Source organism: Stomoxys calcitrans, chromosome 5 (genome assembly GCF_963082655.1).
Source record: "Stomoxys calcitrans chromosome 5, idStoCalc2.1, whole genome shotgun sequence".
Taxonomy (NCBI): Eukaryota; Metazoa; Arthropoda; class Insecta; order Diptera; family Muscidae; genus Stomoxys; species Stomoxys calcitrans.
Window position 1 is genome coordinate 66,926,693 of NC_081556.1, and position 16,898 is coordinate 66,943,590.

Consider the following 16,898-nt stretch of genomic DNA (forward strand, 5'->3'; position numbering starts at 1 on the left):
GGTTAACAAATAACAACATTATTAAAATATTGGTCCAATCAGACGAACATATATAAGGGAGCTATTTCCAAATCTGAACCGATTTTTCAATAGGCTTCATCTCTAGACTAAAAATCGAATCACGAAATGATACTGAGCCGATCCGTTTAATAAAGAATGAATCAAACTCTCTAACTTATGGGTGTCACAAACAAATGCATCACTTTATAATACCCTATATAAGAGTAATGGTGTAGCGTATATCAATGAGGTCACGGCCTCCAAAATACAAAAAAAATTTCATTTTAATATAATTTTGGTTTCATGGTTAAAACGAAGCACTAGGTCAAATATTATTGGCCACATGTGTTAGGATATTATAGAAAAGAAGAATCGTGAAAATATTTGTATTACCTCCGACTTTATAGAAATAGAAGCATACAAGTCCGTTTCTCAAAGGCCACCGACAATATGCATACCTCATTTTAAGGGAAATTTTTAATATTTCCCAAGGATGTTAAACATTTTGCCAAATCAGACTGTGCAAAATGCAAATTTGCCCATGAAAATTCCATTAAGGAACAAGGGCATTCTTTTTACATACCAATGAGTACAAGTTTTAGCTCTATAATAAACGATGGTTTAAAAAAAAGGAATAAAATTCGGGTTTTAGAGCAAAAACACAGTAACTGACATTTTGTTTGATAATTTTCAAAGGGAGGATTCGCAATGTTCTGTTTTTTGGCGGAATTAGTCTTCTCTTTCTTCTCTTCTTAAGGCTGGTACTTCGCTTTTACTTTTTTCAAACACTACACAAATAACAATGATAAAATAACAATTTTTTTAAATTTTTATCACAAGTAATGAGGGAATATCCTACATAATGAAATCAGCAAATTCTTCTCCCCAATACATTTCATTTGAGCCGATTCTGGGGTGTTTTGGAGAGTGGGGTGGTCCCCCAAACACTTAGCCCTAAAAATATATCAGCATCGTTCTCTACTCTCAAATATCATTTATTTGAACCCCATATTGGCATTGGCCTCAAAATTTGATATTAAATTCGTTTTCTAATCTCAAATTCCTTTCATTTAATTGCAAAGGTCAGCAAATATGTCGGGATTGGGGTATGGGCCCTAAAAACTATCTATATCGTGCTCCACTACCTTTAACACCCAAATTGTCATGGTGAGCAAATACTTCCCATTTGGGAGTTGTTATGGGGGGTGTGACTTCCTCTAGGCAGTTTGTCCCAAACATTGATATCAGATTCGAGGTCTACTCCCAAATACCTTTCATTTGAGCCTCATATTTCGTCGGCAAACATGACCGGTTGGACTTGTTGTAGGATTCGTGTTGTACGCTAAAATACCTCTTATTACAGCTCCATGTTGGAATGGTCAGCAAATACGTCCTACATGGGAGATGTTATGGGGGTGGGGTGGCCCCATGGACACTTTTTACCAAATATTGATATCAGATTCCTGCTTCACTCGCAAATACCTTTCATTTGAGCGACATAGCAATCTATGGTCGTAAATTTTTCCTCTTTGTGGGAGGGGCGGCCACCCAAACCCTTGGCCCCACATTTGAATATGAGATTCATATTCTACACTCAAATACCTTTTATTTAAGCCCCATATTGCCATGGTCAGTAAATAAGTCCTGTGGAAGGGGTATTCTGTGGAAGGGGTGGACCCCCAGAAACTTGGTCCCACATTTGGATATCAAATTCGTATTCTACTTGCAAATACCTTTCATTTGAGTTTCATATTGCCATGGTCGGTTTAGGGGTCCGATTTAGAGGTGTTTTGGGGTTTGAGGTGGTCCCCCTAACTCTTGCTCCGACATTTGGGTATCAGATACGTTTTCTTATCCTAAATACCTTTCATTTGAGTCCCATATTGTCATGAATGGTCTAAATATATAGTTGGTAGGTTTTAGGGTGGGGCGGCCCCCCTATCTGAAATTTGGATACCAAATTTTTTTTTAAGGTACTATAAGAGAGCACACAAAATGTTGCTTAAATCGCACCACCCATCACCGAGGTCTGGCGTTACTGAAAATTAGGGCAAGAGGGAGGGTCCGCTCCCTTCCGGATAACAAAAAATCTAGTACCCTATTTTCACCACGGCATCATTATGCACCATCAATGAAAATTTCATGGAAATTGGTTTAGCCGTTTTTGAGTCTATAAGGAACACACAAACAAACAGATATTGATTTTTATGGGTTTTCAACGGTGAAAAACGTACCAGCCATTAGTTTAAAATTTCCGATTGAATTGAAGCTCTCCGACATCCCACTATGAATTAAGCGACAGCTGTCACACAAACCAATTCCGAAAAAATTTTGCCACATTGGAACACTCACGTTTGGAAAACATCCTCAATTAGATATCTTATTTTTTCTATTACTCTCATTTCACTTGACTGGCCGATACGAAAAAATGTTTGAGCGCAGCTTTTGATCGGAATATTTCAGTTAAAATCATTGTTAATCGTTGTATTCCCGTTAGCACACTATTCTTGGATACCATAGTGAGTGTGCTCAGACAATGGTTTTGAAAAATAAATTTCAACATAAAATTGCGGTAAAACATCGTAAATCATAATAGTAAGTAATGCAACTATTAAACTGAAATCGCAATTACCGTTGGTGATGGGTTGGACGCTGTAGGCCCCGTTGTGATGGCAGCGCCCTGAGAAGCCGCTGCTACCGCCGCAGCAGCTGCAACTTGTCTGCTAAGGCAGTTGCATATAGGTTTTGTAACGCCCAAAGTGCATAAAGCATTGGACCACATAGCTTCACTCTTACTCTCCACGGTGCTTCAATGATTGTACTTTAAGATTCGCTTAATAAGATACTCCTGTGTACTCTCCTGCGATATTAAGCAGCTGACTTCGTTTGCATCGTGGACTTCTCACTCTTTTATTGACATTAAAATTGTCTGGGTTCGACGTGCTCGCCATTCTGCTTTATTATTTTAGTGCACATAAAAAACATTCTTTTGAAATTTGTACAATAGCAAATACACGCAATAACAAACGAGTATATAAGTTTGTATCAAAATATATTAGTAGACTTTTCAGAAACCCGATCAAGAGAACGCAGACTACCAACGGCACAATAATTTTCAAATTGTCATGTAGGGCGGTGGCCTAGGCAGTCACTCCGCTGTACAGTAGTTTGTTAAGGTGTTTGCTGAGACGTAAACAAAGTCCATATATACAGTCATAAATGCATTAATTAAGTTCTTTTGATGCTGAGTTAAGAGTTAATCTGAAACCGAGCCTGGAGTTATAGCTCTTCAAAATTTTGAGTATGTTGTTCATTTGTACTTGTAGTTGACATTGTTTAGGTTAATATAACATCCATCCAGCTGAATAAAATCAATTGTGAAGAAAGCATTAACATTAGTAGAGGTAAAAAAAATGAGTTAAAGCACAGCGTAGCATTTTACTGGTGCTACTGCTGAGCACCTCAGTGCAACAAAATTTCTTTTTGTTGTTATTGTACTACGTGTAAATAATAAAAATTCACTCTCTCATTTGGTATTGTGGCCATAGTTTAGCACTCAACCGAGCCACTCTGCCGAAAGTCTGTAAAGTGACTGTTGATGGCTCTGTTACTACAAGTGCACGATGCAGCAAAACGGGTATGAGTGTGGTGCAAACATTTTTGTTTTCGCATCATGTGTGGCGAAGCGCATACGCATAACCCAACAGTCAGTATGTGACTCACTGCAAGCATAATATTTCTTTCTTATGTGGTATTTGCATTTAAAGTTCGTCTTTGAACATTTTGATGGAATATGTACATTTATTTAAAAAGAACGAAATATAGATTTCAAAATTTGTATATTTCGATATACATATGTCCTTATCGACATAGAACCAAATGTCGAATATCCATACTGTGGATACGAAGTGGTCGTTGGTACATAAGAATTTGTACGTATTTTCGTTGGCCTACATACGAATACAGTAATTGGGGCACGAAGTCATCGCAAGCGTACTACAATGTATTAATATATATCTCTATATAAATATATACACGCATACATACATATACATTTGTGAGTGTGTGTGTCCAACACACACACACACAATCTTGTAATGTATCTCTGTAAAACCCACATATGCATTTGTGTGCATGTGAGCCTCTGTAAGTCTATGCATGTTTATTCTCTCACTGCATAGCGTACAGACAAATGCCAAAAAAAAATCAGAAAACAAGCTATAGAGCAAAACAAATAACACAAAATATAGGTTGTTTTTTTTTAAGTGCTTTCACTAATGAATATTTAAGTTATTTCTTATGTTGATGTGAAGCTTGATTAGTAGTGCCTAATTCAAATACGGTATGCATGTATTTGGGATTTCCCTTGACCATGCAATTGCAGTTTTAATATTTCGGTTCTCGGTTAAAAGAATTACTTTCCGCGATGCTCCATCATCCATATGCAACACATACTGGGCGTGGGGTCGATTCTTGCTAGATTACGGGGTTTCTGGTCGGTTTTGCGCTAAATATTGGACTTGTATGAGGAACCACGGCATCCTGCACCGAAATATGTATGCCAGTGTCAACGGAGGTATCAGCTTAAGGACCGAACGATAGAAAAGCCTTGCAGCTGGATGGGCGGAGGTAATGTCGTTCGTTTTGTAATTAAATATGACTAAGTGCAAAACTTTGCAAAACACTATCCTTCCTGAGTGCATACAACCAAAAACGCTTTCATCGTATCTTAATTTGTAGGCAGTAAAGAGACAAATTGTATCGTACGAATTGATTATTGGGGTATTTGTAATTAGTATCACGAATTTTCCTTGAGTTGATGGCAAGATGTTTCAATTTGTACATAGACATATGTATGTATGACAATTGTGGAATATGCTTTGTGCATTTAATGCAGCTACTCTACATATTTGAATGTTTCAAAGATTTAGCGACATAATTTGGTTGTCACTGCAATGCATGCAATCCATGGTTGAAAATTTGCAATTCTTGCGAAACGATGGAAGCTGTGTCCGATTGGGCGTGTTGTACTGCTGTAAGGATTTTGTTATTGTTTGTTTTCTCTTCACTTTCGTTTGTTAGTGCCTTTCACGATTAGTTGGGAAAGGTACATATTTTCTTGCATATGCACCCGCAACGTTCACTAATATTCGGAGCATCAATCACTTTTCAGATGTTTTATTTTTTTTTTTTAAATATTATATTGTTTTGCCATGATACACTTTGTAGAATCGAAACGAAGGAATTAATTTTGTTTTCTTTGTAAAATGCATCTAAAGCCTTAAAACGTTGCTCGTTCTGTGCGCCACTCGAAGAAAACTCACAAAGTGCACTGCCCTCATGACCGAAAGATAAAACGGAACTGAAATGGTCCAGCTCCAGATTTAACGTTTACTTAATACTTGCATGCAATACATAGCCCATGTTATTGAATGTACAATAAAATGTTCTGCTAAAATGCTGTTAGTTTACATTTGACCCAGTTTGCCAACATCCACGTATATATGTATGTTGTACACACGTGCACCTTATTTACGGGACGAGGACACCATGCAATCATCCAAACACAAATATACTACATGTCCCTACAAACATTCTTCTTAATCAAGCTGAAAAGGATTCCTTCAAACTTATTATCTATATTTGGCATAGTACTATTTAACCATTCACAACAGCAGTAGTCGGTATTATAACTTTGTACATTTGTTTTAAACGTCAACGCCAAGAAGTAGAGGAAGTTCATTTCTTTAGTGCACCAATCAATTTAGAAGATCAAGGTACAGGTGCTATCTACTGGTAGTAGTTAGGTAAGCAAGAAGTTTGGTTTCTTGGAACTATGTTATTCAGACATTTGATTCCGCCAAATTTTCAGCTAGTCAATGAATGAATGATCACATAACCTTATGCTCGAAATCGAATGAATAAATGTACAACTGTGTTCAAAATAATAGAAGTGCGGCCTCCTCATATTTTGAAAAAGTGATATTCTATGGATACTTAGCAGGGTATGTCAGAAGTAAAATAACAAATATGAGTTCAATATAATTATTATATTTTGAATGATCGATAGTTATCTCGTTTGGTCATTCCATGGCCTTGTTCAAAAAATTGGGGTATGAATGATTTGTAAAAAAAAAAATTATAAACAAAAACAATTAAATCTCTATAGTATAGAAAAGTCACATAAATTAACTTTTTACAAAAATGTCTGTGAAAGTAGGCCAAAGCAAGCACTGTTCCAAGGAAAGGCGAAAATTACCTCAAAACTACGAAAACTAAAAAATACGAAAAATGTAGGGAGAAATTAAGGAAATAGTAGTGCTTTGATCTAATCATTGCAAATACCTCATCACATAAAAAAAAATCTGAAACACTCGGGCTCAAACGTGATATAGCAAGGCAAACCCTACTGCGTCTTCAAAAAAGATATTCGCAAACCATTGTTGGAAAGTAACTTATTAGCAAATCGCTCAAGAACGTTCAAAACCAGCATAAAAATGCAACTTTTTCGATTAAACCATACTTTTATTTCATCGAACATATATGTAGATACGTGTATATAAAAACAAGTAAAAGCGTGCTAGGTTCGTCCGGACCGAATCCTGGCAACCCACCACCATGGATTCTGTTAAAAATTTGTACAAAATAAATTTAGTTGAAGGGCATAATTTTATTTTACATATCACACTTCTGTCAAACCAGCAAACAGTAAAGCTTCCAGGAACCGAACAAGGAGAATCGAGAGACTATATCAGGTTATAGACTGATTTGGACCATATTTGGCACAGTTGTTGAAAGTCATAACATAACACCACATGCTCAATTTCAGTTTAATCAATTAAAAATCGGGAGATCGGTTTATATGGATTTATAGTCCAATTTAAATCGTACTAAGCACAGTTTTTGGAAGTCTTAACAGAACACCACATGCAAAATGTCAGCCACATCGGACAAAAATTTGACACATAATGCAAAGATGCCCAAAATGAAAATGTGGCTGTATGTGTGAAGTACTGTTTTTAAGTATGCTAATTTCGTCATTCCGTTTGTAACACCTCAAATTATTAGACGAATAATTCTCCCATAAAGTATATATATTCTTGATCGACATCACATTTGAAGTCTGAAATTGGCTGAAATTTTGCATATTTCGTTTTGGTATGAATAAATCGTAACCTGACATAGCTACCATGTAACCGATCTCCAAATTCGACTTTCTGAGCCTCTTGAAGCCGCAAATATTACTCGATTTGCATGAAATTTTGGAGGTGATATCTTTAAATGACTTCTATGGCATGACAACTATGGTCCATATCGGTCAATAACTTGATATAGCTCATATATATTTGAAAAAGTCATTCAAAGAACTTGACAAATGCTTTCCATGGTGGGGGGGGGGGGGGGGGAAAGATTCGGCAATGGGGTTCAGGTTGAGTGGTGACCTGCTCAGTTTCCTGAGCACCTCAATCCCATAGAGCATATGTGGGTAGAAATTGGAAATTAGGATACAGCGACACCAATACTGAATGCGGAAGAACTATGGAACACAATTATCATGCCTGACACCAAATCTGCTTACATAGATAACAAAAACACCCTATAAAGAGATTCCAATATATATTTGAGACTCCATACACCATAGATGTGGAGAAGTCATAAAAAATAGGTTATTACTCTAGAAACCGAAATAATTTTTGTGTCATTTGCTTTAAAATTTTTGAGTTGCATATCAATACTCCTTTTATTTATTTTCTTTTATTCTTAAGTCTGTAGATACACATCTCCTAACAGTCTAATATAAATATACATATATACGGACGTGAGTGGAGCGGACGTGTTTTTATTTCGTTCCTCCAAAAAAGAATATATACATATCCGTAACTGGGAATAGGTACTACCTATTACGAAAAAAAATTTAAAGTTTTTTTGCGGTGGTGGCGTCGGACCGTAGCGTGTTGTCCTCCCTTACTATAGGTGTGGTGCCTAATTAATGAGGAAGAGGCGGATAAACCAGAGGGATGCACAGTTCGTCCCCAACCTTTAAGTAAATGTGGTGTTTCTGACTAGGATTCAGACAGCGACTGTGTCAATGAAACAGTCATCGCAGCCGTATCGAGAGATGAGGGCATCGGGTTGACGGCAGAAGTGAGCGATGGCTTTGCTAAGCTCACAAGCAGACCGGGAAAGCGCTCTCTCTCTCTTACGCCACAGTACACAACAGAGATAAGCTGACTTATGCAGCCTTCAATATTGGCTGTGCATCCGGTAGGATTCCACCAGATCATCGGTCCCAAGTGGAGGATCTGGTTAACGATCGGATTTTTGAACATGTGTGGAACTCTGTAGAGGGTCCACCCAAACAAATGATGAGCTGCGAGTTTAGAGGGGACATCTTTACGCTGCGCTTTGCGTCGGCGGAATGTATTGATACCGTCAAACAGAGGTATTCACGCTCCCTGGGAGGACGCAAAGCTCGACCTGGTGAGAAAGATGGATATCCCCCGGAACACATGTTGGAATTCTTGAGCAAGCAAAACCAAGATATGGTCGCAGAAAAGTGGGAGGTCTTCCACAGGGAGGAGAAGGAACTCTCTTTGTGATTGGCATTGATTAAGTCTCCGTGACAAGTTTGGCTAAGACTAAAGGCATGGCGCACTACAGGAGCAAAGCTGTCTTTTTCAAGATTGGGAAGACTAGGATAGGCAGATATTTTCATTCTGCGACATCCGATCGAACAGTGGCAGGTGACTCAACACCGCCCAACAAACAGGGCGCTGACAACGAGACAATCACGACATCTCTCAATATTGGAAAGACTAGGAGAAGCATTGATCCTAATACTAAAATATCAGGCACTGCAGTGGCGAGAGCCCTAACATAGCCTAACAAACAGGAACGACGACGGAACATCTCCGACTTAAAGATTCGGAATACTGGGATAGGTAAAGATCCTAATATTGAAACATTAGGCAGCACAGCGACAGGAGTCTCAATCCAACCCAACGAACAGGGAGCCGATGATGATACCATCACCTTCTCCCAAAAAGCCCATTTACTTAAGATTTGGAAGGCTAAGATAGGCAAAGATCCTAGTATTGAAACATTAGGCAGTACAGGGAATGAAAACCCAATTCAGCTTAACGAACGTGGACCCGACCATTACCGACTTTATAAAGAGTCGCAAGACTAGACTAGGCAAAGAACCTAATACGATGACTTCAGGCTGTGCAGTGACGGTAGTCAATGCAGTCTAAGAATAGTGAACAGACGATGAAGTCATTACCTACTCCCAGATGCTCATTTACTGGAGGACCAATGATTGAGGTACGTCGGGGCTGCAACGGCTGGTGAGGAAAGAAAACAGCCCTGGCAGAGTTCTTGAATAATAACGATCTAATAACACTTAATATTGGTAACACCGCTACCTTAGCGAGGTATTAGATGTGACGATATGTTCGGATATCGCAACATTAGGTTTAGAATAGCACGGCCAGCGCCGAATCCGATAAGCTCCGGGATAAGTTGAAAACCAACTGGACAAAATTCGGAAGGCTACTCAGAAGAAGACTTGGGCAAGATAATTTAGATTGTCCAAGCATAGAAGACATTGACGAAAATGTCAACAGGATTATGACTGCACTGGTGGGGTCCTTCGAAGATAGTTGTCCTCTTCGGGAAAAAAATCAGCCCAAGAAAAACCCTGGAGGACCGGGGAGTTTCTCAATATTGGGAAAGAGGTCCGCAGACATTTTAACAGAGTACGTCGTAAGAAAGCGGAAGTTTATTGGGATGTGTATTACAATAAGATTACCAGAGCGGCAAAACGTGCCTCATGGAAGCTTTTCTGCGAACAGGTCGATAGCGTTAATGACACCGAAAAGATAAAAAAGTTTCTCTCAAAAACCCATGTCCAAACTGAAACTTAGTAGTCGACATGGGAGTGAGAGCAGAGACAACGAAGGACATGTTGAGGCTTTTGATGAAACCCCATTATCCACAGGATACTACGGGACTCACGGAGACACCGGAATCTTGGAATAATGATGCTGGTCGAAGGTTTATAATTACGGTGAAGGGATCCTTGAGGAGCTTCAAACCATTTAAATCACCCGGACCTGATGGAATATTTCCGGCGTTACTACAGAAAGAGACAGGCAATTTTCACAGCGTGCCTAGGACTTGCATATACTCCGAAAGCCTAGCAGGAGGCAAGGGTGGTGTTTGTACCCAAGCCCGGAAAGGGGGGCTCCCATAGGTGGCCACCATAAATGACCTATTACGGATGCTGACTGATGAGGGATTTGAACAAGTCTGCAACGCAGACGATGTTGACTATTCTAGATATCTGACCCATTAACCTACAGATTAAATGTAAGGCAGCCACTGCGGCTATGAGACTTAAGGTGATGGGAGAATGGATTGAGGATTGGAGCAACTCATGTCAACGCGGCATAATCGAGGCAACAATAGGAAACCTGGAAGGAAGGGAAGAGGTTTCCGAATCGGATACCTGAGATGAACCTTGAAGTCGAGTGCGAGGCACTGCTGCCATCGGCACAGTCTTGGATTGACGGAACCCTAGTAAGATCATGTTAAACGGATGGATCAAAGCTAAAGGACAGAGAGGGGACCTGTGGGTTTACATTGAGAACCCAGGGACTGAGATCTATTTTCGACTGTCTGACCATTATACGGTCCTGCAGGCGGAGATCCTGGCGATAACGGTATGCCTGAAGTAGTGTGGTGCTAACGCGAGGACGTCGAGTGTAAACATCTTTACCGACAGTAATATTGCCATAAGGGCAATAACAACCAGGAAAGTAAGGTCCCGAACAGTCATGCAGTGCAATAAGGAGATTAACGCCTTCTCTGAGGATGGTCGGGCCATAACGGAGTAAGGGTTCCGGGCCAGAACCAAGTAAGGGGAAATGAAAGGGCAGACGATTTGGCGGTGAAAGCCAGAGGACTGCCGTCAATAAACTTGGTTCACCCGAAACCTTTCGTGTCGGCGCAGTCCGAGTTAAGGGAGTGGGCGACGAATGCGCATGCAACATTGTGGAACAGCGAAACGGTCGGTAGACAGCGAAATTCCTATGTGGGAATCCAGATTATGAAAAGACAAGGCTATTACTGAAAGGAAGCAAAAAGGAGGTCAGTATAGCTATTGGTATCATAACGGGACACATAGGACTACGAGCTTACTTATATAAAATCGGTGCGGCAAGTGATAGCATGTGTAGGGCATGCGGGGAAGATGATGAGACGTTGGAGCATTTTCTTTGTCATTGCCCGGCTTTCGCGTCTAACAGATACCGGCACTTAGGTGGAGACACAATATCAGACATGAACCAACTTATGGGAGTGGTATTGAAAAATATTAAGCATTTTGTAAGTAGCACGGAATTCCTAACTTAAAATTTTTTTTAGAGGCTACTTTATAGTTTTTAGAGCGCACAACAAGCCGATTACTGGCTTAGATGTATGTCCATAGTGACATGGGGCGGACTAATATCTGCACCCTCTTTTCAACCTAACCTAAACTAATTACATAACAATCTCTTAAACCAATGTTAGCCATAAACATAGCATTTTACTTTTTTATTGTAAACCCTTTAGATTACACTTTTTTATTGTAAACCCTTTAGTAGAAGTAAAGAAGTACCTTTCTTTTGTTGTATAGCAAAAACTCTTTCTCGATAGCCGCAAACAAATACTCGTTTACCGGACCAATAATTATTCCCTTGTGCCTCTCCTACTACAGAGATCCCCCGATGAGCATAACACTGCTAAAATGCTGAAAAAGTAAAAGAGCTCCCCGTTTTCAAGTACTCTGGGAAGACCAATCCCACCCGCAATGGTGAGTCCACACGCAAAAAACTAATTCGTTTTATGTAAAAGAAATTTTCGACAAGAAAACTTCTTTTCTGAAAAACGTTGGACGTTGTTTGCGATAAAAGTTCATGTGTTTTTGCTATGAATACTTGCAAGAATTTGTGACAATAGCTTTGGGGAAATTCCTTTCGTTCTTGATATATGGAACATGTTATTCGGGGTTTCAACTATTTTTTCTTCATGTATATATTAATTTAATGCATGCTTATGTATATTCTTCTTAATTTAAAAAAAAGATTGTGCACATTGAAAAGGATGCCAAGATCAATTAAAAGTGCAGTACTACACCCAAAAAAATAATTCGTTTGTTAAAATGAAATTTTCGCCACGTCAACTTCTTTTCTGAAACGTTGGACTTTGTTTACGATAATGGTTTGTAATAAATATTAAGATTTTTTTTATCCGGACAATTTCAATTTCATTCGCGATATATAAAACACGTTATATATCAACTACTTTTTCTTTATTTATAAATTAATTTAACGTCAAACGTTAAAATGAATTGTGCATATTGAAAAGGATGCAAAGATCAATTTAATGTAATGTTCAAACTCAAATTTTAACGGATCTCATTTGGTAATTTAAATTCTTTCAGAGTATATTTGGATTTATTTATTTATTTCGATGTTATGATACACAATTATATAAAAAATAAAAGCATTTCATTTTTGCACAACTTCATTACGGTTTTGTTCTATAATCTGCTGTATTCATTATGCTATAAATAAGCTAAAAATGGTTGTTTTTGTTTTCGCACATTGTGATGGATATTTCTTTATCGCGTAAATGTTACCGAACAACGTATCTGCCTTAGAAATTTTTATTGTGTTTTCTTGTACCTTGCAGCCATTGGAGTGTAGCTGACTGCTCTTTGCTCAGCCAAAACAAAAAAGAAAAAAATGTTGTGTGTGAGAATGTCTCTATACCAGTTACGGGCACACAATTGTAATTATTTGCTGGCCTGCTTGGGATTATTTTCTTGTATACGTAATGCGCAATAAAGTGGGTATTTTTGCCAACCACTGGTCTATATAATCACCCTTACTCTCTAGTAGAAGAGACAGCACTTTTGCAATTAAAGAGTTTTTGGCTTTACATCAAAAGGAAGGCCTTTTTACCGTAGACGAAGCTGCTGGACAAATACAATAAACAAAGTTAGTAACCTTCAGTAATACTACGTTTATGGCTAACGTTTGATACGTTCAAGCGTAACGCCACAAGGATACAATAAAAGCAAAACTTCATGATAAAAGTATTTTGCTTGTCCTTAAATTTGCCAAACGTTTTATTTTTTTGCGTGCATACACTTAAAAAAAAAGTGAATCCCAAATGAAAGAAAGTTTAAGTAAATGGGTAAAATTGGCCCTTACATTTTTTTTTGTTCCGTTTAGTATCCACATTTCCTTATTTTAGATATATGGGAGTGTAATAAAATGAAATTGAACTTTTCTATAAGTTGGGATATCTGAACTCAAATACAGCATATTTTGAACACAATTATAAGGAATATTGTTACGCGTTTAAATGCTAATTTCATACAAATTTGTCATAACCCAAAATTTATAAAATACTATCTGGACAGGGTCCACTCCGCTGCGCCTGGTACGGCCTTTCAGATATTTCCCCCAATGTGGATATAATATTGTTGCTCTACTCCCAAATACCTTTCATTGCGCCTTATGTTGTTATGGTCGGTAAATGTGTCCGGTATGGTAGTATTTTTGACCACCATATATCAGATTCGTGCTCTAGTCTCCAATACGTTTCATTTGAACTCAATATTGTCATAATAGGTTTATTTTCCATTTGCCGGGCTTTTGAGGTAGAACGGCCCCCTGGATATCCCACCCTAAATAAGGATAATAAATTTCTGTTTTTAAGTTATTATAGACAAACTAAATTTCGCATAAATCGCCCCACTCATCTCCGAGATCTGGCGCTTTTGAAAACAGGTTAAGGGGAGGGTCCGCCCAATAAAGTGTGGATGTTATATCTACTTCATTCTCTTGGTTTTGGTGGTGAATTGTAATAGCCTTTGCCCCCCGAAAGTGGATATCAGATTCATACTCTACTCTCAAAAACCACATTTGAGCTTGATATTGCATTCATATATATATATATATATGTATATATATATATATATATATATACAATACAATTTGTATATATATATACATATATATATATATATATATATATATATATATATACATATATTGTGGGAATTTATGAGGTGAGGAGTCCCTGAAACAATTGCCCATAAAACAGATATCAGATTTGAGCCCCTCTTTGCCACTATCCTCAAATATGTCCATTTTGATGAGTATGTAGGGTGGGGCGGCCACCCATACACTGGGTGAAAAAATATCAGCATCGTTCTCTACTCTCAAACCTCTTTTATTTGAGCTCCAGTTCCTATTGGTTTAGGGGAGTTTATGGGGTGAGACGACCCCAAACACTTGGCCACAAAATTGAATATCAAATTCGTTTTCTACTATTAAACTCCTTATATTTATTGCCATAGTAGGCAAGCATGGCTGGTTTGATGGGAGTCGAGGGGGTGGACCCTGAAATAATATCAGTAACGTGCTAGAACACGATTTTGTTTCAGCCCCATAATGTCACGCATTTTGAAGGTGGCTATCAAGATCGTTCAGATCCACACTAATTAATTTTTTTATACCCACCGCCGAAGGATGAGGGTATATTTATTTTGTCATTCCGTTTGCAACACATCGAAATATCCATTTCCGACCCTATAAAGTATATATATTCTTGATCAGCGTAAAATCTAAGACGATTTTGCCATGTGCGTCCGTCTGTCTGTTGAAATCACGCTACAGTCTTTAAAAATAGAGATATTGAGCTGAAATTTTGCATTGAGTATTTTTTTGTCCATAAGCAGGTTAAGTTCGAAGATGGGCTATATTGGACTATATCTTCATATAGCCCCCATATAGACCGATCCGCCGATTTTGGGTCTTTGGCCCGTAAAAGCCACATTTGTTATCCGATTTTGCTGAAATTTGGGACAGTGAGTTGTGTTAGGCCCTTCGACACCCTTTTTTAATTTGGCACAGATTGGTCCAGATTTGGATATAGCTGCCATATAGACCGATCTTTCGATTCAAAGTTTTGGGCCCATAAAAGGCGCATTTATTGTCCGATGTCGCCGAAATTTGAGACAGTGAGTTAAGTTAAGCCCCTCGATATACTTCTGCAATATGGCATAGATCGGATTTGGATATAGCTGACATATAGACCGATGTCTTGATTTAAAGTTTTGTCATAAAAAGCGCATTTATTGTCGGATATCGCCAAATTTTGGGACTGTGAGTGTTATGGCCTTCGATGTCCGTTTTCAATTTGGTCCAGATCGGTCTAGGTTTGGATATAGCTGCCATATAGACGGATATCTCGATTTAAGATTTTGGGTCCATAAAAGGCGCATTCATTGTCCGATGTCGCCGAAATTTGGGACAGTGAGATATGTTAGGCTCTTCGACATTTTTATTTTTAGATATAGCTACTAAAAAGACCAATATTTTGTTATACACAATTGAACAATGTCTTGTACCTATTAGTATTTGGTCCAAATCGTAACATATTTCGATATAGCTGATATGGGACATAAGGTATGCATTTTTTACCGGATTTTGACGAAAGGTGGTTTACATATATACCCGAGGTGGTGGGTATCCAAAGTTCGGCCCGCCTTTTTACTTGTTTTGTATTGGTTTTCATTCAAAATAATATTACAACGCTACCACTTGGGTTACCAGATTTGTAAAGATGCGCAGGTCCTCCTGTGCTTGGAATAAACAGGGTCGAGGGTAAAAAGTGTACTCTACCACCAAAGACCTATTGTTGCTGTCCTATTCTATCCTGATCGCTATATTTTTGTTAATTCCGTTTTTGGGTAGACAAATCATTTCATTTGGGTACAATATATTCTCGGTCGGACTACATGAAAGTTTGGTGTTGTTTCTATTGGGAGGAGGACCTCGGTCCCCAAAAGACAATTTATTTAAGTCCTTTACAGTCGATGATGCGATTTTGAGCTTAAGACGGCGTCCTAAGTACTTGGATTTTTGACATCATATTCTTATTCAACTTCCGAACACCTTTTCCCATATTATCCCGATCGTTCCATTTTGATTTTGGAAGGTTTTGGGCTTGGCACGGCTCCCCAAATACTTGGATCCAATTTTTAATATCATTTTCATACTCTACTATCGAATACCTTTCATTGGGGTCCTATATTTTCTCGATCGGTTCACTTTTTATTTTGAGCGGTACTCTTGGACGACGCCCTAGATATTTGAATACAGTTTTTGATACCATATTCATATTCTACTCCCGAAAGCCTTTCATTAGAGTCCCATAATGTCCCACTTTGATTTTTGGCGGCACTTTTGGGGTGGTTTTGGGCTTGAGACAGCTCGGTAGGTACTTGTTCCCAATTTTAAATATCATATTCATATTCTACTCCCAAATACCTTTCATTTGATTCTCATATTTTCCCGATTGGTCCACTTTTTTGGGAGCTACTTTTGGGCCGGTACTGGGCCTGGGGCGCCCCTTTGATACCCATATCACCCAAAGCAAAAAAGTGTCTTGCTGGATGGTGTTTTTGGGGGTGGGGAACCCCCCGACACTTACTGTGACATTTTTATGCCAAGTTCGTACTCTACTCGTAAGTGCCTTTCATTTGATACCCATATTGTCTCAATCAAACATGTCCGTTCGGGTGGGTTTTGTGATGGGTTATTATTATAAGGTGGCATTCAAAATTTCGCTTAAATCGGTGTACCCATCTCCTATATTTGGCGTTTTTGAAAATAGTGGTAAGGGGGAGGGTCCGCCCTCTTCGGATATCAAGAAATGTAGTACCATATTTTCACCGGGGGCTTAACTTCTACCATCTGCGAAAATTTCAAGAAAATCAGCTCAACCTTTTTGAATCTATACGGAACAGACAAACAATCAAAGCGCAACAAATAATT

At 38.5% G+C, this 16,898-nt stretch overlaps 1 protein-coding gene across 3 annotated transcripts in view; it reads right to left on the minus strand.

Moving 5' to 3' along the window:
• LOC106090840 (uncharacterized) overlaps positions 1 to 16,898 on the minus strand; it is a 177,292-nt gene that overhangs the window by 120,250 nt on the left and 40,144 nt on the right. The window contains exon 1 of one of the 3 annotated variants that reach the window (XM_059369541.1): positions 2,654 to 2,922. The exons of the other annotated variants lie outside the window; for them this stretch is intronic. Coding sequence (XP_059225524.1) covers positions 2,654 to 2,782 — 129 coding nt within the window. The 5' untranslated portion in view covers positions 2,783 to 2,922. Of the gene's footprint in view, positions 1 to 2,653; positions 2,923 to 16,898 lie in introns of those variants that run through there. 3 annotated transcript variants of the gene reach the window in all.